Source organism: Erigeron canadensis, chromosome 6, assembly GCF_010389155.1.
Source record: "Erigeron canadensis isolate Cc75 chromosome 6, C_canadensis_v1, whole genome shotgun sequence".
Lineage (NCBI taxonomy): Eukaryota > Viridiplantae > Streptophyta > Magnoliopsida > Asterales > Asteraceae > Erigeron > Erigeron canadensis.
The window spans coordinates 32,655,324-32,682,387 of NC_057766.1; the positions used below are offsets into that span (position 1 = coordinate 32,655,324).

The 27,064-nt window shown below is 33.4% G+C and overlaps 4 protein-coding genes across 6 annotated transcripts; 2 read left to right on the top strand and 2 right to left on the bottom strand.

Moving 5' to 3' along the window:
• Window positions 1-721: 721 nt before the first annotated feature.
• On the bottom strand, window positions 722-4,095 carry LOC122603658. Its single transcript, XM_043776425.1, has 2 exons — window positions 3,776-4,095; window positions 722-2,793 (listed from the first exon to the last, which is right to left on the bottom strand). The coding sequence occupies exon 2, from the start codon at window positions 2,740-2,742 to the stop codon at window positions 1,996-1,998; it is 747 nt and encodes a 248-aa protein (XP_043632360.1). The 5' UTR covers window positions 2,743-2,793; window positions 3,776-4,095; the 3' UTR covers window positions 722-1,995.
• A 2,327-nt stretch (window positions 4,096-6,422) lies between these two features.
• Window positions 6,423-9,910, top strand: LOC122604732 (cyclic nucleotide-gated ion channel 2-like). The gene is made up of 7 exons (XM_043777601.1): window positions 6,423-7,055; window positions 7,778-7,993; window positions 8,077-8,333; window positions 8,468-8,579; window positions 8,686-8,922; window positions 9,088-9,174; window positions 9,260-9,910. The coding sequence occupies exons 1-7, from the start codon at window positions 6,423-6,425 to the stop codon at window positions 9,737-9,739; spliced, it is 2,022 nt and encodes a 673-aa protein (XP_043633536.1). The 3' UTR covers window positions 9,740-9,910.
• On the bottom strand, window positions 9,184-11,964 carry LOC122603370 (probable mitochondrial saccharopine dehydrogenase-like oxidoreductase At5g39410). 3 transcript variants are annotated; one of them, XM_043776049.1, is made up of 3 exons: window positions 11,128-11,964; window positions 10,095-10,788; window positions 9,184-9,695 (listed from the first exon to the last, which is right to left on the bottom strand). In XM_043776049.1, the coding sequence occupies exons 1-2, from the start codon at window positions 11,785-11,787 to the stop codon at window positions 10,111-10,113; spliced, it is 1,338 nt and encodes a 445-aa protein (XP_043631984.1). In that variant the 5' UTR covers window positions 11,788-11,964; the 3' UTR covers window positions 9,184-9,695; window positions 10,095-10,110. The 3 variants fall into 3 exon arrangements, with proteins under 3 accessions (XP_043631984.1, XP_043631983.1, XP_043631982.1); XM_043776048.1 differs by having other exon boundaries at window positions 9,184-9,730; XM_043776047.1 differs by lacking the exon at window positions 9,184-9,695 and having other exon boundaries at window positions 9,986-10,788.
• A 1,137-nt stretch (window positions 11,965-13,101) lies between these two features.
• On the top strand, window positions 13,102-14,144 carry LOC122604733. Its single transcript, XM_043777602.1, has 2 exons — window positions 13,102-13,517; window positions 13,628-14,144. The coding sequence occupies exons 1-2, from the start codon at window positions 13,102-13,104 to the stop codon at window positions 14,142-14,144; spliced, it is 933 nt and encodes a 310-aa protein (XP_043633537.1).
• Window positions 14,145-27,064: the final 12,920 nt, after the last annotated feature.

Below are 27,064 nucleotides of genomic sequence, written 5' to 3' on the forward strand. Positions count from 1 at the left end.
TTGACATCAACCTATATCACTCGATGCTGTTATCACCAAACCATCATTTTCGCTGCATTATGCGAGTACCATGCTAGTTATCAATAAAGATTTTACATTCTTTATAACGGTTTCAATATTTGAAACCTAACATATCAATAAATTGTGTTGTCGTTCAAACTAATACAGGTAACCACCAAGCCGGGATCTTAGCTTTGGGTTTACAAAATGTTAACAAGTAGATAAAATAATTCAGTACAGTAACTTTAAATTGAACTGATGGGAGTGTATAAAATTCTAAGTGTATATTTTGACTAGTGGCCAATTAGCTTTTAACCATACTGACACATAAAAATAGTATTAGAAATATAAATTTTTATAGACATCGTAAGATCGTCACAATCACTATTAACCATATAGTTCCATAACTGATTATGACATCATAGAAAGAAACAAAAACCTTTCTTTTGTGTAGATATTATGTTAATCTTTTACAAATTTTATTTGAGTATTGAGTTCGGTTAACGCTTATCAATGTTATACAAGTATAATGCCAAAATACCGAATAATCACCCGGTACTTGCTACAAGATGAATGACTGATGCAAGTTAAGTTTCATCTGGCACTACAAGGTCCACAGTTTGGTCAAAGTTTGTCAAAACTACAAAAATCGGCCAACTTGGTTGAAACTCGGTGTTGACTCGATTCAAAACCGGTTTGAATTATAAAACAATTGTGTTGGTGTTTCTAAACATACTTCTATTGTCACATGAAGAGTTTTATGGTTTTATATGAACATATCATGCACAAAATTCCCATTGGTGCTCCCTTCGAGCGTCGTTTGCCAATGCTGGTTACTTGTTTCAAGGACTAATAATCGAGTACTAATTAGCAAGTTATACAACCTTTCATAACATATGTTAATTAACATCACCTATATTAGGTGCCGCAAAGTGTAAAAGAAGTTTTATAGCCTCGTTGCACCATTTTATAAACTTAAAAGTGACAATGGACTTGTGAATTTAAACCCAACTTGATCCGTGAAGAAAACTAGGCAAGGTAGACTGGTAGATATCAGCTCAACGAGAATTGAGTCAACTCCCATACTATTGAAACTTGAATCTTGAAGCCTTTAATGGAAATCTTGTCATATTGAGACCCTATACTGTTACTCTTCTTGGTGTATTTCCTTTTCAAGCATCACCTTCAAGAACTTCATCTGTGTACATAAACGACAAGAAATACTTGATGAACGATCAAATACATGTAGAGCATTACAATTTGACAATGCTAGCAGAAGCATCAAAGTCAAGACAATTGTTAAGTCAGTTTTGCTCACAATTTTCATAAGAGATACATAAGCTGAGAAGAGTTATCGTTTAGAAACTACCAACTGTCATAGCTAACGAAGAGAGCTAGTAAGAACGAATATATGTATACGTAGTTACAAACATATTTCAGCTAAAAAATTTTAATCATAAGTATAACTGATTATAACAATGTAAACTGTTGTTACGATTCTACAACTTCTGTTTGATGCTTCAATTTTTGAAGTTTTGAAATGTCTGAAATACCTTTAATAATTTAACTTCAAAAGCGCAAGAATGATTAACATATACTCAAAATTCTACCAATTTTGTTTGAAACTTTACTTTAATAAATATTTGGCAAATATATGTATAGTGTGACATATAGAAACGTAGAATGAGCAAGAATTCCCACTCATCCATCCTGGGGGCCATTGCCATATTATCAAAAGAACATCACCATTCATATCTTTGGATTCTACCTAATTTACAAGTCGCATTAAGATGGTAAAGGTTCACACAAAGAAATAGAATAACTTTGCGGTACCAATCTCATACAATATGACCCCATGAGCAACAAAAGACAGCCCGAACCTACTAGACTAGCAGCTAAATAAATACACAAAGTAGATTATACAAGAACGATTTGTATCAAATGTAATCACACACGTCCAACTAATAAAGACCAAACCATCCCATTAACTGAACCCTAGGCAGTGATCTCTCTAACCAGCCAATCCAAACTAGGATAAGAAAAATACAGAATTAAAAAGGATGGGAGAGCAAATAGAACAGTAAGCAGCATGTACAAAAACAATATTGCAGCACTAGCAGGAATTGCATACAACACTATCATGAGAAAGATTAGGACCAACGGGAACTTAGCTGTTAATTCGACAGCATATAACAGGGACTTCCGTAGATAACCTTGTACCCTTTCCAGACGACTATGAATGGTGGCAGGCCCAGGTGATCGAGCACTTTGATTATCATCAGGACTTAGTTCAGACTTAGATGATCCACAGTCACCAAAAGAATCAGACTGAGACTTGAGCTTATCACTGCTAATTTTCTCAACCATCCAAAGAAGAAAATAATTCTTGCGTGGAAACTTGAGGTTTCCTCTATATACAAGTCGAGGAGATAAAAGGTTGCACCAGGGACAAGATATTAGAAGGGGTAGTTGGACTGGTAAAGGATGGATCTTTACAATGGCCCAGTGAAGAGCCAAGACACAGTTTTTACAAAGTGAATGACCGCACCATAAAACATAAGGTATGTTTTCGACTATGTTGAAGGATTCACAGCATATAGGGCATTCCAAGCCATCATCTTTACTCATTGTGGAAGAAGCTTCATCGTCTGACAATTCTTGAACACCTGTTAGTTTTCTGAAGCCATTTCTAAATTTAATGCCACTAGTGCCAGCAAGACATTTGGATGCAAACTTCCACATATGGTATGAATGATTAACTAATTACACTCCAATAAGAAGATCAGTTGGTACCTACACAGGAACACAAATGTCAAGCATTGCTACCACCTACCTACATGCAGATGATTATGCTTAGAAAAACATATAACCGGCTTAACCATTCTAGTATAAGTTAACCGTTGTTTCAATATCAAAAGAAAATGCAAAGGAAATGCCTGACAAGTGACAAGTATTTCACGGTGTAAATAAAACGGCTTCTGGCCCATTTACATAGCCTAAGTTCCACTTCCACACATAACATGAAATCAATAATTACACAAGGCATGAAGTAAGGCATTAGAACTTCAGTAAAATCTATGGATCTAGTGACAAATATAGCCGACACGTATTATATTGGTTCCAACTTCCGATGCTTGATTATGTGGTTCCCGTAGCATCTAGAAAACACTAGACAACCCTGTTTATTTTTCCCACTTATTGCTTGTTCTTTTTACTTTTTAGATCGAGAAGCAATGAAAAACACTCTTTCAAAAGCTCCTAAACTACACTACTTATTATGGTAGAAAAAATCACTTTATATAAGCAGGCTGCTTATTTCTTCAAGCAGACAAATGCTTTTAAAAAAGCAATCCCAAACAGCTACAGTTCAAGATAATCTACAGCACAAGCATATCATATCCGACTATCCGTTATACGATCAGGTTCCAAAATTACTTCAATTTCATTGCTCTAGTGAAATTGATATAATAGAAAGCACATAGTCAAGTAGGTCTCAAAATGCAAAATAATTATACAAATCTTAAAAAAAGCAGCATAAAGACATGGAATCCAATTTGCAGGAGGTCATCCAAAATGTCCAAATGAAAAACAATCAATTCTGATTGTTTGATTGTTCTTGTAATGTAAGAAAAGGGAACAGACCCACAGAACATCTTTCACATGGAACAAATACAGCCACGACAACAACTACAGAAAATAATCATATCAAAAGCATAATAGATAAGAGTTGTTACATATAATTTTTAGAGGAAATAATTAATTAATTAGGGCTTACAATTGATACAAAAGTTGTATTGATAGGGAGTCCTCTTCAGCCGACGTTCAGGAATGTGGAGAAGGGAAATAGTTATTATTTTATTATATTTATATCAGAATTAAAACATCACACATATTATAGTTTGCGAAATTGATTTGTAAACATGGTTCTAAAAATCGGTCGGATCTACCGGGTAATCGAGATAGGGCATTTTGGGAGATGAATCGAATTGGATCAGATTTAGAATTGGGGTTAATATTGGTAAAACTCGTAACGACAATCCTAAATTGTTTAAATTTATGTTAAGAAGTAGGTATTTAGTTAAGGGATCAAACTTATTGACCATTCAATTTTGAAATAAAAATATGAAGCCAAATGTAGACTATATATGAAGTGAATCCATGTAATTTATGTAATACAAATATAACTTATGAAATTCATTCAAACTATAAAGGCGCATTTTTAGAATAAACAGAATTTGTTGAAGGAATTTGAATCTGATGGAATGAAATTTGACGGAATGTTTTTTTATTTTTTTAAGATTTAAGTGAGAGACGGAATAAGATTCCTTCCCTCATCCCCATGGAATGGAGATTCCATCAAATAAAGGAATGTTGACATTTTAACGGAATGATATTTCTTCATCATTGAGCAACCAAACACACTAAAAAATGAAATTCAATTCCAATTTGATCAAATTCTATCAAAATCTGTGAATCAAACGCGACCTAATACTATTCATTTAGTTACTTTATATAATATTGTTGTTCCAGAAAAACTCAAAAATAATGAAGTGACATTATTGGATGCCTTTCACTATAATGTGGCTCTAAATCTGAGCAGGATTACAGAATGATACTTTTATATAATATAATAATAATAATAATAGTAATAATAATAATAATAATAATAATAATAATAATAATAATAATAATAATGTTGGATACGATTTAAAAGTTTTTTGTTTAGGCTATCTATAATAGCGAAATCTTTCACCCAAAATGTTGATTAGACCTATTGAGCCTTCAAAATATCACCATTGGGCTTTCAATATGTTTGTTAATATCCTCATTCAAAATCTTGGTGGAGATATTAAAACATATCGGAAAAATGGGCCGTGATTCTTTATGTGTGTATAATTATTTAGGAAATTTTGATAAATTATTCTAATCAAATAACCTTAAATTTATCTTAAAATATTAAGAAGGTGACATGTGGTATCCACTAATTCTCTTTCCTAAACTTGCCCTCTGATTTTTTCACATTTCATCATCTCATGGTTAGAGGGATTATTAGGTTATTTGGTTAGAAGGGTTAATCATTTCCCATTTATATTATATTATACTAGCATTTTAGGCATAATGCGGCGGTGGTTGTGGCGACGACGATGTGGTATTCTGGGTGATTGTTGATGGTAGATGAGACGTTGACTGACGTAGATAATTGATGTCAAGGATGAAGATACTTTAAAAGATAAAGGGTTGATCATAATGTAATTCATCATTAACGTTAAGGAGATAATGTATGTGAATGTATTTTAAAAGGTGATCGATAAGTGAAAATATTACATATTTTTTTAATACTTTCAAAAATAAAGTGATATTATTTTTTATAATATAGTATAGATATTCAATATAGTTTTGTTAATTTTAAGGTAAATAATTATTTATAATATTACATGAGAATATTGATGTTAAATATGTTAAGTTGGAGACAACATACATGAGTGTTCAAAATAGTTATAATCATATTTAATTAACTTCCAACCCATATTGTGTTAATTATATGCTTTTTTAGATAAATTAACTTCATTTTCGGAATATTGTTAGTTAGATTAAAAAAAAAGAAAAGAAAAGAAAAAGTAGATAGACTAGATATAGGTTTTGTCTCGTGCTAAATACTACTGTACAATACAAAAACATACATATGAACACAGCACGTGAAAGTTACTTTTAACTGTACAACAAATCATCTATTCATCTTGATGTCGTACTAAAACATCTTATATATACAATATCAACTACTAGTATTTGAGAATGCATAGAAAAAGTTGGAAAACAGCTACATAAAAATCCATAATAAGCCTTGTATAGAGGACTGGACTCAAATACTTGTCTTAATTTCCGAACAATCAAAACAAAAAATTAGAAAAACCTTAATCAAAAATAGAAAAATCTGTCGGTCCAATTACTAAACATACATTTCAGAAATCAGAAAAATATTATATTGCATCAGAAACACACTTCACACGTGGAGAATAATACAAACCTCTTTGACTCCACGTTGCCATATAATTACTCCATCCTAGCTAGCCATGCACCACCCCTCATTATTCTGACTCCGCCGTTTGTTACAATCATCCGATCCATCCTTTAATTTAACGTCATCGATCGTTTCCGCCATGATGATCTCAAGGTTAGTCTCCGGCTGTTAATTACTAATTTCGTCAGATTTTATTCAACATTTTGCTAGCATGATAATTATATTTCTTGTTAATTAGTACTACTAGATAAATACGGCCGATCGGAGTAATTTTTAAGCAATTATATATATTTAAAACCAATTAGTTAATTAGATTAGTTACTCGTATTTACAAATTATCACTAAAACATGCATGCATTACTTACTTACTTTATTATTAATAATAATAATAATAATCAGATTGATGAATGGCGGATTTCGACAAGACAGAAGTCACCAGTCAGCTGAAGTCGAAGAAACGCATCAGTGTTTTGTTTGTAATCAATTCGGGGTTCCGAATTTCCACTCTACAAGCTGCGACCCGACCGAACAACCATCATGGGAGGCTCTAGCCGGGTCATCATTAGTCCCAATCAAGTCACGTGCTAGTCATACCACAAACAACAAAACCCGAAAGTCCTCATCCTCGTCAAAGCAGGCCGCCGCCTACGGACACATACCCAAAGTTCTAGACCCACGTAGCGACAGAGTGCGACGGTGGAGCCGGGCGGTTCTTTTGGCACGGATCTTGGCGTTGGCCGTTGATCCGTTCTTTTTTTTCGCGCTCGCGGTGAATGGCGACGGGAGTGGTGGTGGTGGGCCGTGTATATACATTGATGGAAAGGTGGTGTGGGCGGTGAGTGTTGTACGTACTTGTGTAGATGCCATGCATTTGTGCCACGTGTGGCTTCAGTTCCGTTTGGCTTACGTGTCTAAAGAATCCTTGGTGGTTGGATGTGGACGCCTCGTGTGGGATGCACGTGATATCGCTTTTCACTATCTCCGGTCATTCAGGGGATTTTGGTTGGATGCATTTGTCCTGTTACCCATCCCACAGGTTCTTTTCATGTTTCACATTACTTTACTTAATTTGTATATTCTTTCGATTAGTTCCACGAGTCGAGAGCTTAAATGGTCATTTGATAACTCATAAATTATTTTGAGTCAAATTAACGACTTAATTAGCAGAGCTTAATTACCAAGTCAATCGAGCCCAACAAGTTTTAGCTAAAATGAGTTTTTTGAGCTCAAGAGTTCTATAGTAAGGTTAATTATCTAATACTCCTTGCGTCTCATTTTAATTGTTCAAATTTGACTTGTCAAATCTTTTGTCTTTAGCTTTGACCGTAAATATTTTTCTTTGTACACAATACTTGATATAATATATATAGATGGATTGAGTTTTAAACATATTTTTCATTGATATAAATTTCATCAACTAATATATAACACAACCAAAGATATTTACGGTCAAAATTTAAAAAGGAAAAAGACTTGAAAAGTCAAATTACGACATTTAAAATGGGACGGATAGTTTTAGATGAGTTTATAAAGTTCGATTTTGTAAACAACTAAATTGAGCTAGAAATTTAACAAGTTTATTATTGAATAACATAAATAAGCATTGAGCTCTAGTTCAAGCTTGAACAGAATTGTGTAATGTAATTCAAGCTCAAACGAATGATTAATAAAAAATCATAGCCCAAATATTTTGTTTACTTGGCTCGTTTTTATCGTTATGTGACCAAATATGTAGTTTTTGACATATCTTTGTTACAGGTGTTCTATTTATGGATGGCACCAAGATTACTAAGCGAAGAAAAAACATCTATGATAATGATACTAGTACAGCTTATATTCATGTTGCAATATATACCAAAAGTTTATCACTGCTATTTCTTAATGCATCGTATGCAGCTTGTTACTGGTTACATATTTGGTTCGGTTTGGTGGCGTTTAGGCCTCAGTTATATGGCTTACTTCCTTGCTTCACATGTATGTTTATGTGCTTTCTCTTTGTATAATACAAATTGCATCGCATAACATAATTAGTTCAACTAATTACTTTTCGAGATTAGGCATCAGGAGGATATTGGTTTGCACTAGCCATACAACGTGTGGTTGGTTGTCTAACAAAACAATGTGATGCTAGCAAGAAATACAGCAGTCCCTTTCTATCGTGCTCAAATAAAGCAAACTCTAGAAACTCGATGTGCTTGGATGAAGACGGAGATTTCCCTTTTGGGATCTATCAGTTTGCTCTTCCGGTTATTTCATGCGATTCTCTTGCAACCAAGATCTTCTACAGCTTTCTTTGGGGTCTCACATCTTTTAGGCAAGAAAACTTCCTAAACTACCATTACAAGTACTACTTATAATATTAACGACCTGCCAAATAATGTTTAAAAACATGTAAGCACGATCTCTAATTACGTTCTTGAGCCATTGGTCTTCTTGCTTAACTTGCAGCACCATGGGAAACATTCTTGAGCCTACAAGTGATGTCTTGGAGGTGATTTTGTCGATTTATATGGTGATCATTGGACTAATACTCTTCACCTCACTAATTGGCAACATTCAGGTGTTCTTTTTTTTGTGTGTTTTAAAAGATGTTTCAACTGATTAGTCGTACATGTAGATAGATTGTTTGGCAAGTACGGTTGAACCTTTTTCATGAATGGAACCAGGTATTCTTGTATGCACTCACTGGAAAGGCTACAAAAAATCAGGTGAAATTTAGGGACATGGAATGGTGGATGAGACGCCGACAATTGCCTTCTGATTTGAGAAGAAGAGTTCGCCATTTTGAGAACCAGAGATGGAACGTTATGGGAGGTCATGACGATATGGAAATGGTCAAAGATCTGCCTGAAGGACTAAGACGAGATATCAAACGTTATCTTTGCTTGGACCTAATAAAAAAGGTACTGTCAAGTGTCAACAGCACAAAGAAAGTATCAGTTAATACAGGTCCACATTTCACTATGCTAAAAGGGTCAACCTTTGTTAGAATGTTGATGGCACATGCATTTGGTGTTGACAATATGTCCTTTTTAAGTGACCACTTACACTAATTTGAAAATTTTCAGGCACCATTCTTCAGCTTCTTGGATGACGTTATTCTTGACAACATTTGTGACCGTGTGACATATTCTATCTACTCAAAGGGCGAAAAGGTATGAATCTAACACAAAACAGTAATACTAGAAAGTGTATTGAAATTTGGACCAAAAAAACTAACATTTGCTTTATGGTGAACAGATTATTAGAGAAGGAGATCCTGTACAGAGAATGGTGTTTATAGTTCATGGGCGGGTGAAGAGAACCCAATGTCTAAGCTGTGGCATGGTTGCAACAAGCACACTGGAACCAGGGAGTTTTTTCGGTGATGAGCTTCTCTCATGGTGCCTTCGGGTTCCATTTATAAACCGTTATCCGGCTGCAACAGCGACATTCACTTGTGCCAAGGCAACAGAAGCATTCGCACTAGATGCAAACCATTTAAGGTACATCACAAATCATTTTCGTTACACCTTTGTTAATGAAAAGATGAAGAGAAGGGCAAGGTACTATTCATCAAATTGGAGAACATGGGCTGCTGTTAATATACAACTTGCGTGGCGGCGTTACATTGTAAGGACAAGGGGGGAAGCAGCAAGGAACCAGTCCAGGAAATCGACCCGCCTTCAACATTATGCTGCCATGTTTATGTCACTTAGACCACATGACCACCTTGAATGAAAATAAACCATAACAGTTTTACACTAGTACAGGGTAAATAATTTCAGCACATATTGCTCTTAAATGTAATCCCGTAACAATTGTAGCAATGTAATGTTGCAGAACAATCAAATGTCCCCAAAAAAGTATGTTTTAAAACAGCTTTTCTAACAATCTTAACCTGGTTTTTTTTTTTTTTTTTTATCGTTTTATAAGTCTTGTTTCTCATTATCTGAAAAGTTGTATGCATTGAAAATGGAATCAACATAAGATAATGGTTCTACTATTAAAATTGATAACATGTAACATCATTGTCTCGTATTATTGAACTGAAAACAGTGAATTGAAACAGATGAAGTGACAAAAGAGAGCATACCGTTTCTGTGAAAGTATCATTTTTCTGAAATCAAATCAAATGAAATTCCGTTCTCCTGAAGTCGTTCTTGAAGATCAGTTGGGCCAAAAACGATCCCAGGAGGATACACGCCGCCTTTCGGAAGATCTTGGCGATGCTTCAAAACAACTAAAGCACACTGAATCAAAATGATGGGAGTAGTCAAATACCCGATCTCAGGTCCCATCACTCTCGTAATGATCTCTGTATCAGGCGCATTTCCACGAGTAGCAAGACTAGCATCACTAAAGCCAGTGCCAACAAACCACATCTTGAAAGTGGCACTAGCCACTTCCTCCTCAGTTGGACCCGTCTTCCTAAACCCCCCAAAACTGAAAACCGAAGGGAATTTCAACAGAAGCCACCTCCCAAATGAGAAGCTCCCCAGCAGCCCAATTGATATTCCGACCAGAATGAAGCCAAGGACACCCACAAGCTTCTTGGTGGCAATCTTAACACCAAAATGAGCAGGTTTAATTGTTGCCCAAAAAGCCGCTCGTTTCTCTGCCTGTTTAGGATCCTCATTGACACCCTGCAGACCAGCAGGGTTATCAGTAAGGGCTGCCAGTGTTCTCCTAACCACAATAGCATCTGCAGATGGTAGTTTCACCGCCCAAAGCCCGAGCTCTTTTTGGTTTTCAATAGTGGATCCTTTTACAGGACCAGGACCAGGTATCTGAGAAAAAATGAGCACAGCAGATATTCATCCATTATATTACAAAGTGAAAAGAAAAAAAAAAAACAGGGCAAATTACACAGAATTATATCCAACTTTATAACATTAGCAATATCAAAGTTTCAAATACTGCTATTAATCTATTATATGTATTTGACAAATTAACAATGTATCAACATATATGCCTGCCACATTATTTAATAGATACATATAATAGCACATTTTATAAACTGCATGCATACAGGATAACTTATTTTTCAATTCCAATACATACTACAACAAAAATGAGTAAAGTTGAATACTTTTTCGTATAAATCACCGAACCAAAAAGAGTCTTACCAAAGGTCGAGATCTTTTGGGTCTAGACCGTCTCAAGGCAGCCAATTTATCAGCATTAGCCACTCCCAAAACCGCAGACTCAAACGTCCCAAAGTTGCCCACAATCCGTTTATCCGATTCAAGACTCAAATAAGCCTCAACCCGATTCGGAACAGCAGGGGAAACAAACTGTCTAGAATTAAACATAAACCCAAATTCAGCAGGAACCGAATCAAACCCACAAGCAGAAACCACCAAACTCCCTTTCTCAACACTCTTCTCATGATACCCAGCTTCCATTCTTTCCATAAATTCCGGTTCACCACAAATATCCAAATAATCACAACCTGCTTCAACACAAGCATTAACAACAGGTTCACCATAAAGACGAAATGGGCCCACACAGTTCAGAACAAGCTTAGCTTGAGATGCCATACGGAAAAGGGAAAGTGGGTCAGATGTGTCTGCAGTGATGAGTGGGATTTCGGTTGGGTAAGATGGGTTGGCCCATTTGAGGGCTTGGGTCAATTTGGATGGGTTTCTGCCTGCTAAAGCTAGGGTTTTGAGAGGGGAATTTTGGGTGTTGAGAAATTTAAGGGCTTCTCTGACAACGTATTTGCCTGTGAAACCTGATGCTCCAAAGATGACGATGTCGTATGTGGGTAGTTGGACTTCTGCCATGTTTTTTGTTTTGACTGGTTTTGCTACAGAAAAATGGTGGGTTTTGTTTAGAACCTTAAAATTAATGTGAGTAGGTGGTAGTTGATATATGGGCCGGATCTTGGCGGTGATTCATGGATGTCAGGACAACAATGACGAAGAAAATAGATGTTGTTCCTATCTTACTGTCACTTTGGGAGAGTTTGGCTTAAGGTTTATAGGTTATAAGTCAAATAACTTAGGTAAGTAGCTAAACTAATCTTATTCTTTTCAAATAACTCTGGAAACCATTAAACGAAACAAAGAGTGAAAACACTTAATCCAAGTATTAGATTTTAGACCCATATCAATATAAAAATTAGTATATGAAACAAACAAAAAAAAAAAAAAACGTATACGTTAAATGTAAAAAATACTTAAAAAGGAATTGATAAATTCAAATGTTAATACTGAATGTTTAATCATAGAAATTTAAACTTATACGGTAATTGTAAAACGAATTGATGTCTTGCAAAAAATAATTTAATTTTCGTTAGTCATGGTTGTTAAAAACTATAAAAGTCGTGGTTGGTTCGTGGGGTATTCAAAAATTTAGTGTGTTATGATTTTTTATTTTTTATTTTTGTAGGGTTTAGTTTATATACCAAAAATTTGTATCTTAATTATAGTCTGGTTACAATTATTAACAACAACAATATAACAATTAGTTTGATTACAATTAATAAGATAAATTAAAATATTGATATAAATATTAATTTGTAATTATCTAAATGTTGTAACCTCTCTAACTTTAGTTATATTTTATTATTAGATAGACATTATGCAACAAAGTGTTTATTATTTTTAAATTAGGTTAACGTGTAAATTGGTGATAGAAACCAAAAAGTGTAAAATAATTTAAACATGTGTTGATTTAATTAATTTTAAAAGTTAAGGACTTATTAGTCAAAAGATTAGATCAGTTGTCTATTAATCTATTATTATAGATATAAAATTAAGATTAAGTTAAGATTTTTACCCCATATAAAACAATCTTTTTCAACATGTAAATATTTTTAAATTATTATTATTCTTCATTTATTTAATTAAATAATTCCGCCTAATAAACTTATAACACTCTTAAATAAACTATTTACAAGATAATCTTTTAAGTAAAGCGGATTTCATTTAGCATTTTCCTTAAATAGATAGGTATGTAATCTATAGTATAATAAATGGTTGAGGTGCTAAATAAATCCATTATATATTATGAGGCCTCGTGGACATATGTTTCCAATCTGACAGATCGACTAGGGTTTGGGTGGGTTTCTATTCTTTTTTCTCTCCGTGAATCCGATGGCGGCAATTAATTGTGATACGATGGAGCAGATCCTGATACGATTGGATGTGGACGAAGTAATCAGATGCAAGGGCGTCTCTAAGTCTTGGTATTCTTTAATCTCCACTCCTTATTTTGCTGATTCCCATCTAAAACATAATCGTGAATGTAATAATAATAATGATGATAAAAGGATGATTGGGATAGGCTACGATTTCGGTTATCTTATTGATAATTATTTATTTATCATTGGTTGTGCCAATGGCCTTGTATGCGTCTCTCCCCAAGAGTTTGAACTTTTAGTTATCAATCCATGTACTAAACAGACCATGAAAATACTTGACCCCCACCCGAACCTCTTCCTGAGAGTGACCAAAGGTGGGAGTTGGTTTGGGGGTTCGGTTACGATTCATCCAACAATGACTACAAGATTGTAGTTGGCCTTGTGACGGAAAGACAAGTCACACGTTTTTATGTTCTTTCACTGAAAACATTCCTTTGGAAGTTTATTGAAGAAATCAACTATGTACTTATGAACTATAGTATTTCCGGCATCTTATGCGATGGGGCACTTCACTGGCTTATGACGAGTTGGGAAACCCAAGAGCTAGTCATCATCTCTTTTAATTTATCTCGAGAGGAATTTACAAAGACTCTATCACCACCAGGCGTCCATAATAAAGACATCCAAACTACTTGTTACACCCTGGGGGCCGTAGAAGAATCTCCATGCCTTATACAACATGAATGTGTCTCAGAACCCACCAAGATATGGGTATTGACAAGCGACAATAGTGGAAAACAATCTTGGGCTTTGTCGCCGGATAATTATGTGATAAATTGCGATGCCGTATGCTTCATGAGCGATGAAGATCACTCTATTTTTTATACACCATTACCTGGTGTTTCAGTCAACGCTATTGAATATATGGCTGCCCCTATATATGTGCGGAGTCTTGTATCTCCCCATGTTAACTTGGATTCTAGTTCTAAGTCCGGCTCTAACGACACAACTATTTCAGTGGAAGAGGAAGCAGCTTGCAAAGAGGAATGCTCCTAATAAGGTTAGCTCTAATCATGTTATGTCATGGTCCTTTCTTTCAAGGAAAGTGATACAGGTTTTCATAGATTTGATTGTTTTGGTTTACAGTTATTCACTTTTAGTAATCAATTAGATTAGATTGGAATATAGCTACTAAGTACTAACTACTGGGTTTCTACAATTGATCATCAAAGCGCGGATTTGATTGGTTAAAATGGTTTAATTTTAATTTCTAAGCATTGTGGCATTGTACTTCTGTACTTTCCTAGCTCCTCGCTAGATGTTTTATTAATATAATTTTGATTGAATGTTCCCCCTAAAAAAAAACTACCTACTGGGTTATGACTGTTGTTTTTTATTCAATAAATACTCTGTGATACTCTCTCAGTCTCTCTTGACTTTTCTTCTTCAGTAATTACTGCTAGTACATTGTTTAGGTCGGATCAAGTGTGTGTCTAATGTCTGTCTATGTTATTGCTATCTTTTTCATTTAATTTACACAATAGCAGCTCCCCTAATCATATATTTATATATATACTACGCATATATAAACCTCTGATACTTTTTAGTTTTTTAGTTTATGAAGACAATATTTTTCTATTATTTGTTGACCCCCCCTACTAGTGTCACAAGTGCTATAATCCTCCCTACTAGTGTCAAAGTGCGATACTTTGAGTTGTTAGTGGCCTATTGGTAAGGTTTTTGACCTTGGGAGTATCCATCTAGGTTCGAGTCACACTTCCCACATTTATTGGAGTGGATTAATAGGGGTTTTTCAGAAAAAGACAAGGCATAGGTGTATGACCTTTTTGCTTCTTATTTAGCGTTACAAATCTATCTTCAAATAGTTTCTAGTATCTTGTGTTTGTTGGATTTTTGTAAAATTGGTCTTTTTATTAAGCTCTATTCTGTTTCTTGTTTATCATGTTTGAGATTGTAGCAGAATTTTAAATATTGCGACTTTTATCTTATCAAATGGCTTTTTCATTGTTTTTGAAAAGTTTTAGTTCAATTTCATTAAGTGGCTTGCGTAGTTGATATATTAACCAAGGGTATTTTGTTAAATATTCACCCTCTAGGTAATTGCAGCTCATCTTTCTGTTGTATTCCCCATAAAATAGTCACATAACTAGGTTATGAATCGTAATAAGCAATGCAAGAGAAATAACAGGGGGTAGGATATTAGACTCAAGGTTGGAGAACTTGGACTCGAATTGGTGGGGAAGGAGTATGGAGTTTCGGACTTGACTCGGGGTACCCTGATTGAGACTTTTATTCAAGAAAATAATAGTTTCTGAAACTAAATGAATCATAAACTATAAACAAAAAAAAAAAAAAACAAATTTGTTATATAAATAAAATAAAGTTTCTAATTCTATATAGTTTTTAAACAAAAATTAAACTAAATTAAGTAAATCTTATTTTATCTTAATTTACTCAGGTATGTTTGGTAGTTAGATTTTAAGAAAAAGCTCTGATTACATGAATAGCCTAATTTGGTTAGGAGAACTTGAACCTTTTTGTTTGTAAAAGCTAGTTCGATAATGGTGAGTTGAGAAGGAAGAAACGGTTGTGGTTTGAGTTTGCATTTGATTGTATATACTCGGAATAGGATTGGAATTGATTTCGTGATAATATCATCAATATTAGCTTAAATGTTTAAATTTGCTAATTGATCGAAGTTAAGTTCTGATAGTTTTTAGTTGTTCATAGGGTTTTATTGGTTTTGCTGTCTTCTTAATTTTCTTAGTTAAACAAAATTCTGGAAATAATAACCAAGAGTGTCATGGTTTGAGGTATTTGAAGTTTGCTTCAACTTTGATATTTCCCTTGTTTTTTCGCAGCACGCCAAAGAGTGTTCTAAACTTCCGGCATAGAACCCCATATAAAAGTGTATATACTGAACTCCACTTGCTTGATTAAAAACGGGCTTTGTGTGGAAATTCCATGTGACAGTCCTTAGGTAGTGGCTGCGTGGATTCACCCGTCTGGCCGTCTCTCAATTCTCTCTTATCAACTGTTTAAGTTTCCTTATTTTTACAGTGAATTTAGCTAGCTAAGTCTTTAAATTAGAGTATACAAACCTGATATAGTCGACTAGTCTAGAAGGGGTTTATTTGACATAATAATTGAGAGAAAGTAACTTGAAGGTGTTTGCTATCTTTATTGTCCATTCAGCAACCATCAAAAGAGTTAAGTGGATATTTATAAGAGTTTGTTAGGGTATGACGGTATGTTATAACTTATAAGGAAGTTTGTATGAGGCAATTGGGCGTATAGATTTGGATACAAGCAAGTTAGGCAATTGGGCTTCTACTAATATTTTGGATACAAGGTTTTTTTTTGGTTTATTTACAAGCCACCGAGAGTCATGTAAGAGAAATTTTAGCAACGAAGGAAGCACAAGCTACGTTTACTCCGCCATTGACTGATCTTATGACCTTAAATGCCTTAGGAGCTTACAAATTAGATTCAAAAATTATGTATAAAAACTTTGATACACTTTATATCTGTTTAAAACCCAAATCGAAAAGCAAAACAAACACCACATTATACAAGTGTCCGATTTTGAAATGAAAAATAAAACTCTCAAACATATTTAGTACAATGTAGTAGTTTTTTTCACAAGTCATGTATTCTTTCAAATATACCTTTGTAAAACATTACTTGGCTATTATAACAAGTTATTGGTGTATGTATCTCTCTTGCACTTCTCTCTTATTTTCTGCTTCAATTTCTTTATTCTTTTGGGTAAAAAAAAACAAACATATTTATAAGTTAGGGTATACAAACCTGATTTAGTCGACTAGTCTAGTCTCTTTGCCATCGAATAGTAGCTGAGATTAGGTAACAAATGACCCTATAGGTCCCCTAGCTACATCTTTTTCTTTCTTTGCTGCTATCTACATCCAAGAATTTGTATTTTTCCCAAACGTGGAATTTCATTTCATGTTTTGAAATATCTGAATTAATTATTGATACATTCATTCATTCATTCATACATATAAACATGAACGGAAAGTGGATCTTCAACATCCTGTTCAATTATTGCCCTTTTGTGAGGCCTACAGACATTTGATAAAGATTGTCGAATTTAATTCTTAAAAAACATTTGTTTTCTTTAAATCGTGAACGCAAAAAACGGAGGTGGATCAGTTTTATCAAATTTTAGAAAAGCAGTATTGTATTTCTGTTAAAAATGCACCCTATAGTAAACGGAGGTGAATCAGTTTTAAATTTTTTGAAGTGTCAATCTAAATCAAACTTAAAGAAATTGTTATCAAATTTTAGAAAAGCAGTATTGTATTTCTGTTAGAAATGCACCCTGTAGTAAACGGAGGTGAATCAGTTTTTAATTTTTTGAAGTGTCAATCTAAATCAAACTTAAAGAAAAAAGTCGTAAACTTTGTTAGGACATTGGTAAGAAAATATTTTATGACGATCATTTAACTCTATATTATTTATTTTTTGGGGTGATGATATGTACTTTTTAATCGTACATCACTAAATATATTGTCAAGAGTTGAATAAATAACCTAAAGCATCACGAGTAAAAATTAGTGGTGTACAGATCAATGATACTTTTTTTTTTTTTTGAAAAGCAAATGTTAGTCCTTAGTTAATAAAGTTAGAAAATCACCAAAATATGTCCACCATGAGTACTGAACACCCAACCTCGACTCAATCCCAAAATACCCGTAATGGACGCAACCTGACCAATCTACCTAGATGGAATTGGCAAATCTATATGACTTAGGTACGAGAATTAAAATCTTTGAAGCTTAATTAGTACAAATCAAGTCAAATCAAAACAACTGCATCAATAGAACATCTTTTTATCATTTTTCTAATTAGAAGGTCAAAGTCAAATTATGATCAACATCGAGAGCTTAATCCCTTATTAATACGGGAATAAAGATTTGCCTATAGTATACTTTTATGCAGGTTCCCTTCTAAGAAATGAAAAATATGTATCAATTTGATTAAACATAAGAATAATCTTTACAACAGTTAATCTTGATGATTGAGAAAATAAAACAAAACATTCAATGATAATATAAATTAGAAAGTTGATAGAACACGTTTATAAGTAAACAAAATGCAAACTGTTATTCTGGTAAGAAATGATTTTTTTGTTACGAATACATTTTTGGTTTGAGAATCAACTGGGCAGGTGTTATGATTATTATATATAGTTTGAATTTTTATTGTTAATTTAATCTCATATTAGTTTTAATTATTGAAGCTGGAGGAGCCTCATCCAACTGTGGTAGCCACAAAGCTAATGACAAAGAGGTAAGTTTTTCGGTAAAAGGCCGTCACCCTTAGTTAACTTGTATAATCATAAATAAGAACCATGACTTAAACATTTACATAGTAAATGCCCTCACGAGCCCCCCACAATAATAAAAGGGGACCCGTGATGCAGGAAATGAATCAAGTGAGTGACTTAACCAGAACACCCACGAACAATCGAACTAGAAATATAAACAATAAGAATGAAAGGCAAAGCTAGTAGTCAATATTTATGAACCAAACATCTACATAAACGGATGAGTGTCACCTTCAATGTATTCAACTCCATCGCTATCAGACCCATCTTCAAAATCATCATCAGCAGGAATAATAGGCTCAACTGAGTAAGTGTCTGGAACTGTAGTGGTATCTGCTGCAGTAGGAGTATCATCATCATGAACAATAGGCTTCACAGAGGTGAAACCAACCGTGTCTGGATCTGAGTCCTGCTGGGCCGACAAGAGGAAAATTTAACATGATAGCTTGCTCTTGGTTACAATTCATGATTCATGACTGGATCGATCACATGGAGGACACCCATTGATACAGATAAAAGCGCAATTAAATGGCTTAAGAGAATTAATGATAAATCAAGGACATAAGTTCTTCAATAAAATATTAAAACTAAAAACTATCTAATTAGAAGATATCCATATCCTATAAATATTATTCCTAAATCCTAAAAATAAGGAAAGTAATAAAACTAATAATAAATAAAGATTTGACATTAAAAATGGGATAAATTAGAATAATTGATGATTATCTCTTCTCTTCTTGTACACCAAGACAAGTAAGTCACGTGACCCTTTCACGACCTGTATCCGCATCACCAATCAAGTAAAACCTAGTTCTTATTAGAATTTCCGTTAGTGATTTTAATAATTTATTTCATTAGGTTTATGTTCATGTCAAATACACAGATTGCATGGCATTTTCAAAATAAGATGAATTGTTAAATATGTAAATTTAAATATAAAAAATGATCATGTCATTCTAGTACTTGTGGTCCCCAACAATACTGTCGCGTGTCTTCTTTCAACTAATAAGAGTATGGACAGTTGGACACGCACTTAGTAGCAAAAAGAATAAAAAAGGAAATACTATCATATGATGAAGAAGTAAAATAAGAAGAAAAAAGAGGAAGAGATGACAATGAATGAGTAATGTCCTAAACCTATACACATTACAGTTCTTCAGTTCAGATGCAGTGAGTGCCGTTTTTTATTCAAGAATGTGGTCATGTTTTTCTTTTATAATGGCATTGATCGTATGTTCTACATTTTATCATGTATCCAATGACGCCGCACTCGTTGGTACTGTCTATTGTGACACTTGTTTCCAACGAGAATTATTTGGGTCTACCGACTTCATTTTAGGTAGTTTTGTGTACTCGTAAATTCTTACCGAAGTCCTGGTAGGACATGAATGATACTGTTAGTGAAGTTTGTTTTATTTGTAATTTACTATCTAAATATACGATTGTTTATGTTTTCAGATGTGTTTTAAACGAGTTGAAGAATAAGCTCAAACTAGGCAAAGACTAAAGTGAAGGAATCTCAGCTTGTTACCAAGTGTCGCATTCATAAGAATGATACTAACAGTATCCTAGCTTCTTATGACTATGACACTTGGTAAAGCCTATCGCCCGGGCCGCTTCCACCAACGCAACAAGCTGGGATTCCTTTGCTTTAATCTTCGCCTTGTTGAGCTTTTTCTTTCAATTTATTTAGGTCACATCTAAAACATGAACAATCGCATATTTAGATAGTAAATTATAAATAAAACAAACTTCAAACATTGGAATTTAATACCTCGTTGTGTCGGTGAAAAGCAGATACTCTTCCACATCTAGGAAAGCAACTATTTGCGCCCTTGTGATATTCAGTCTTCGTGTTTGTTCAACGAAAGAAGAGTCAACAAACAAATTCTGAAAAAACAAGTAACAAATGATATAGGATAAATTAGACAATATAAATATATATATATATATATATATCCCCTCGATTGAGCCGCCATAGGTTATGCTGAATTTTGTTTTTTGAAGAAAAAAGGAGTGAGAATGTGTGTTTTTTGTCTGCGCGAGATAAAAATTGTAGAAATTGTTCGAATATATAGAGAAGGCAGATGAATGAATTGAAATCCCGATTGTCAATTATGTGTCGACGCAGATTCACTTTAACAAGATCTCCACCGTCGATGACAACTGTCAAGTCTAAAACATTTCGGAATTCAAAATTTAAACCGCCTAAATGCAATTGAATTTTTATTGAATTTTTGGGGAATATTGAAATCCCGCTTTTGAAATTTCAGGAACTGCCTATTTGACAATACTAGACCGACCCGACCCAAAAATTGGGTGACCGACCAGTAACCGAAAAAGGAAAACCCCCCAAAAAAATTTTAAAAAATAATACATAACTTCCCTCTGAATTTTACATACATAGTCCCCTCTGAATTTTATATAACTTCCCCTGAATTTTACATAATCCTCCTGTTTTACCTAAGATAAGTATTGTATATTTTATCTAACCTTTTCCCTTAAAGTTAAGAATAGTTACAAAAATATCTATATATATCTTTATATATAATAAAGGAAGATTGTTTTTTAAAGTATTTTTTAGAAAGATTATTATGTGTCAATATCACATATTGTTTAAAAAGGGTTTTTTCTTATTTATGATGTCATATTTAAAAGAACCTCATTTTAATGCTTATTTAAAATTTCTAATCTTTTAATTGAAAAATATATAAATATATATATAATGTGATAAAATGCCTTTTATTTCTTATTAACGAAATATGTATTATTATTTTATATTGTATTGGTCGATTCACTATGTTCATATCAAATTATAACATTAATAACAAAAATTACATACATTTTATATATATATATATATATATATTTGAAAGTTTTAATTAAAATGTCCGGGTTAAACCCGTGGTTATTAACTAGTATAGACATTAAAACATCAATTGGTTTTGTGACAAACTTATGGATTGGATGTTTGAATGGGTCTTTTCCATCCGATTTTCTTTAATAAACAAAAATATGTGACTCGATTCTATTAAGCGTTACAACAATTATTGCTTGTAATTTAAATCAAAAAATTTATAAGTTTGAACATCTAAAGATAATAAAGCATCTATCTTTGCGTGTGACCTTTTTAGACTATGGTATTGGAGAAAGTATTTATATGGAAATATATCTTTCTACCTTTTCCAAACTTATAAATGCTACATCTTTACTCCACTATACATTGACTCGTGAGACACTTAGATCTACAATCATGGTTGGAGACAAACCTTGTATCGTTAATATTTGTTTTTTATTATTAATTTTTGTTTGCAATCTCTATTTCCTTATAAAGCAAAAGAACCCTTTTATTTTTAGTGATTTCTATCTTTAAATTATCAAAATTGCCTTTGACATTAATTTTAAAAATTACTTTAAGCCATTATCTTTTAAAATATTCCACTATCACCTTTACATCAACCTACACCATTTGAGACTTGACACCGCCACTACCAGAAATAATACCGTCACCGACAATACAAGACTGTCGTGCCCACTATCACTGCCGCATTGCGCGGGTACTCATATATAATAATAATCTTATTATAACTAAATAATTATGGGGTTATATAAACTATTATACTAATTTCTTTTCAGCTATTTTATAAAAAGTTTTTCTTTATTAGAAAACTATAATTAAATTAAATATATGTAATAAATGAAACTCTGATTTGATAAAAAGTTATTTTTACTTTCCAATTTACAAAATTTGACTTTCAGAAGTTGTGAAATTTTAAACTAAATTAAAAGAATTTTTTTTTAACGACAACCTAAAAGTTGTCTATGTTTCGTATCAAAAACTCACTCTTAAATTTATGATAAAGGACAACTAATTTATAGATGTTAATAACAGCTTATACGATTGTTATTAGTGAAATCCTTACCAGATTTTTTTATTTATTCAGGTTTATCATAGATGGCAAAATCATTTTTATGGGGTAATGATATTTGTACATAATCTTTGATATTTCTACCACTATTGTGCATTGAACCGTTGTCCGATATGTATAATAAGATATGAAAATTATGGTAAATTTATCAAAAAATGATGGTACAAATATCATTAGTAGCAATTAGTTAGCATGATTTTTTTACCTTAACCACTTTCAAAAGATGAAAAGATATGTTATGGATCGGACAATATTTGAATATAAAATTCCTTACCCCTTAGACTACTTGGTAATGATATTATGTAACACTATTAGTTAAACAAACTTTCATGAAGCAAGACGGCAAGAGACATGACTACTAATCAAATTTTAATCAAAAAGTCATTAACGACGGCAACAATTATAAGTTAGAAAGCTAATACATTTATGAATGGGATTTCAAGGTTTTAAATACAATAAAGAAACAATTCAACGATCAATATCAAATTTGAAAGAATAACGCATGTATTTATCAAACATTAAATGGATTGTGATGCTTTTCCTTGCTTCTATTTAATGAAAAATTGCTAAATTTGAAGGGTAGTCTCAAATTGGTGTCATCGGGTTATGCATTCTCACTAACAGATTTTTTCGAGTTTCATAATCATTCATCTGGAAAATGGAGTGAAAAGAACATTGCAACTTGGGTGATATACTGATATTAACAACTATCTTGTGCATCTGAAAAAAGGAAGAATGACCTACTCTTCAAACAAAAACCTTTAAACTCCCACTCTATACTATCAAAATTAAAAAAGTTTGAGGTTTTATGGATGATAAACCATGCTAATATAAGTCCAAAACATGGGACCAGCAGAGTTGATTTTCATTTGCATCATTTTTAGCAACTATGACTTCATTAATAATGCGTTTTGGCAAAAGACGCACATAACTCAAGTGCAAGAATAGTTACATTACAAAAGGGCTCATTGTCCAAACAGGCTACGGGAGACTAGATTTTTTATTTGATTAGATAATCAATAATAAGAAAGTAATATAATAAATTAACAGATTACTCGACTCGACAGTAGCCTGTTAAATAACATGATTTTTGTCTTTCCGAAACAACCACTACCACACAAAGCAAGTAACTTTCAAAATTCTTTTGGACCTAGAGGGAAGATCCGAATCATTAATCCAATCTAACATCATCTTTTGGCTCTCGAGCCTGAAAGAAAGTTCTAATTATGTATTTGTTGACTGTTAAAAAAAAGAGGATATGATATATTTAATTATTCATTATACATGTGTTTTTTGACTTATACACTTATCAACTTGTACAGTAAAAATTATTTCATGTGGTGAATAAATTTGTATTTATGATACTGTTATCCTTTAAAAAAAAACCTTATAGGCCCAGTGGTGAAGGGCTTGTGCCTTTTAGGTGTAAGTGCGGAGTTCGAATAGAGTAATTACTAACATAATACTAATAAGGGAGTATTGTTATTGCGATTACAAAACAAAATCTACGATTTCAAAATAGATTATGCGTTTTCATAGCAAAAATCACTTTTTCATACAAACACTTTTTAAATTATTTGCGTTTTATAATAATATACACATAGATCTATAATATAATAATATTAATAATATACACACATGACATATTCATGGTGGTAGGGAGGTACTAAGATAGTAGGGACATAGCAAGCGACGGGAAATCAGGGGTGTTGGGTGTAGATGTTTGGAAGTGAGAAAGAAAAAGTGCAGGAAGATAGAAGGCAAAATGAGAATGATAAAGTTTGGATTAGAGGGCTTTTTGTTCAAATAGATAGATTCCTGTGAAAATCAAAACTTTCCTTCACCAAATCAAAGGAATGTTGAATTCTTTATTTTAAGGAATTTGAAGGAATTCAAGCAATTCCAATTCCACCATTTTACCAACCAAACATGTTCAAGAATGGAATTCAACATTCCAATTCCTATGAATTCCCATAGATTCCAAGAACCAAACACCCTAAGATGATCACTTTCTGTTTGCTGAATGTGATTATACGTCAAATCATATTCATTTGCTAATCTCGGGGAGAACGTGATGGGAGCGGATTATTCTATTATGGTAGTGAATAGTGATTCAGGTGGCAAATGTGGTGTCACTTCAGGGACTATATTTTGTCTACGCAGAAAACAGAGCTAAATTCTAGTAACGATTAATACATCTAAATAACTGTTTTAAAATGGGGGTCCGGCTCAAACTGTTTGTGTATACTGCATGTGTCCAAAATATGCATTGTCCACTATAAGATTTTATTGAACATTGGTGTGGTGAACTTATATGATAATCTAATATATTTTTTGACCCATTTGATCAGAAGTTCGGCTTACTCATAAACAATTTTTTGTTCAATTTTTAGTTTCTCTATAAATGATCAATGCAAAACTATTAGGAAACCAGTGGTGACATATTCTAATAAAACAGTATGAGCTTGTATGTATTTAAACCATAATTCCTTTTACTTTCATCTGACCCATCTGACGTGCATCAAATAAAATACAACCCACGTTAACCCATTCATCTTAAATTGGTTGAAATTAGCTTTTTTTTAGTTTACTAATCGTATTCCTCATCTATGTTGTTTGTTTAATATGACTGACTTGGGTACTAAAGGTGTATTAAAAATGTTTAGGTTGTGTATGTGAGACCACATCAATACCATCAACAATCAGAGTGTGAATTTTCAAGTATTGTAAGCCTGTGAATTTTAGATTCTAGTATGGGTCAAGACACGTAATTGTTGTTGCGGGTTGTGTTGGCGTGCACGACTTTTTGTCCAGAATCTATACTCTAAAAAACTAATTAGCGTGTCAAATATAATACAAATGCTACATGGAATGATTATATAGATTCAGTGGCAAAAGATTAAGTTCTGTATATATCCTTTACTCTTTTGCATCTAAAATGTATCTCTCCTCCCTCCAACCAATAGGATTCAAATGGGTGGCTGTGACGACTTGGGAGTAAATTGCAGACTTGGGTGCTAGGATGGCTTGAATACAAAACAATTGAGTAAAGCCACACTTTGTATTCAATATCTATATATGAGCTTGCTATAATTTTTGTGATGACATTGGTAACGATTCTTATGCTTATTGTGCATTTCAGAAGTTAAGTTGTTACAGTTTGGATGTTTTGTTATACTGTGCACTTCAGAAGTTGCTACCAACCGATCTTACGAATGGAAGGTGAGTCGAAGTCTCCCATGAAAATTTTTGTCAGAGTATTAGTTTTCTACGATATCAGAAAAAGGATCATGTTAGTTGGTTATTCTTTGATCCTACCAAGATATTTCTTAACTATTCTAAAGCTATTTATCGCTTATATCTAAAGTGCTTCAAAAGAACTTCTGCCTATTTAAATATTGAGTTGGTGATTGCAGCAGCATAGAATGTAAAAAATTTGTTAATGATTTTTTTATAGGTTGGCTGTGAACCTTGTTTGGTTACGGTGTGCAAGGAAAGCGTGGGTTTTATGAGTTCTTTTAGAAAGCCTACTCTGACATTGCCGAGTAGCTCAGGAAGAGAACATGCCTGAGCGGCTGACCCGAACCTTGAGCCAAAACTGAGCCAGCAATGAGTCGTCCCTAGCCAAAACAGCAGGTAGCTCTTAATTTAATGGCTATGTTTATGCTAATATGATGTTGTGAAATTCTTTTTTCACATTCCAAATATAGGTTGGTTGAACTGTTAATTTCGCGACATGGTTCATCAATTGGTATGCCGCGGTGCCGTCAAATGGTTCAATGACCTATTGACCTAGACAACCGGAACATAATCGTGCGGGCATACAATTTCAAACACACATTTTGATGCATACTCTCCTCCAGATTTCTATGTGAAGGTAAGCCAAACATAGACGTGACACTTTAGGTCCATTTACTCAAAAATGGGTATATATTTTTAGTCTCATACGGCTGAATTAATGTTTTTTCGTCAACGATTGAAGTTGTTAAAGAAGTTCAAATTTGTCCAAAGCGTATTTATAAAGCACACAATCACCCAAATCACATGATTTTAAGGTTTAGAGTTCATTGTATGTAATATTGATGTATATTGTTTTTGTAGGTATTTGTGTTAGTTACTAATTTAAAAAAATGCACAGAAATGCATTTTGGGGTCAATATGAACCGACTTATAATGATCCTTTAACAAATATGCCAATCTGTTCATTTTGGGATTTTGTATATGCATGCTTACACATGAGAATATATATAGTAATGTAATTAAAATTTGCTGATTGGGCATAGTCCTGAATTTAACTCAACATTGTCTACAGGATCTTCTGCAGTATTTAGGGTACCAGGTCCTATGCTACTCAGATTACTTAATCTGCTGCTTTCAGCAATGTGGTGACCCTTCTGCTAGCACATCCAATCCCAATTCTGTAGAAATGATTTCAGATGTAATTACTAGGTCTAATGGGAAAAGTTCCTTCAGTCTAATGGGAGAAATTCCTATAGGCTAATGGGAGAAGGAGATGAGAGCTTCTGGTGTTGAGGTTTTGTTTCTGGAAGTTGGAGTTGAGAATGGCGACGAAAATGTTCCTGATTTGATACCGATTGCTGTCAATGATTCGCAGGAAGGTGAAGCGAAAAAGGCGTCAAGGAAAAACAAGAAGAAAGCTCGGAATGTAATGAAGA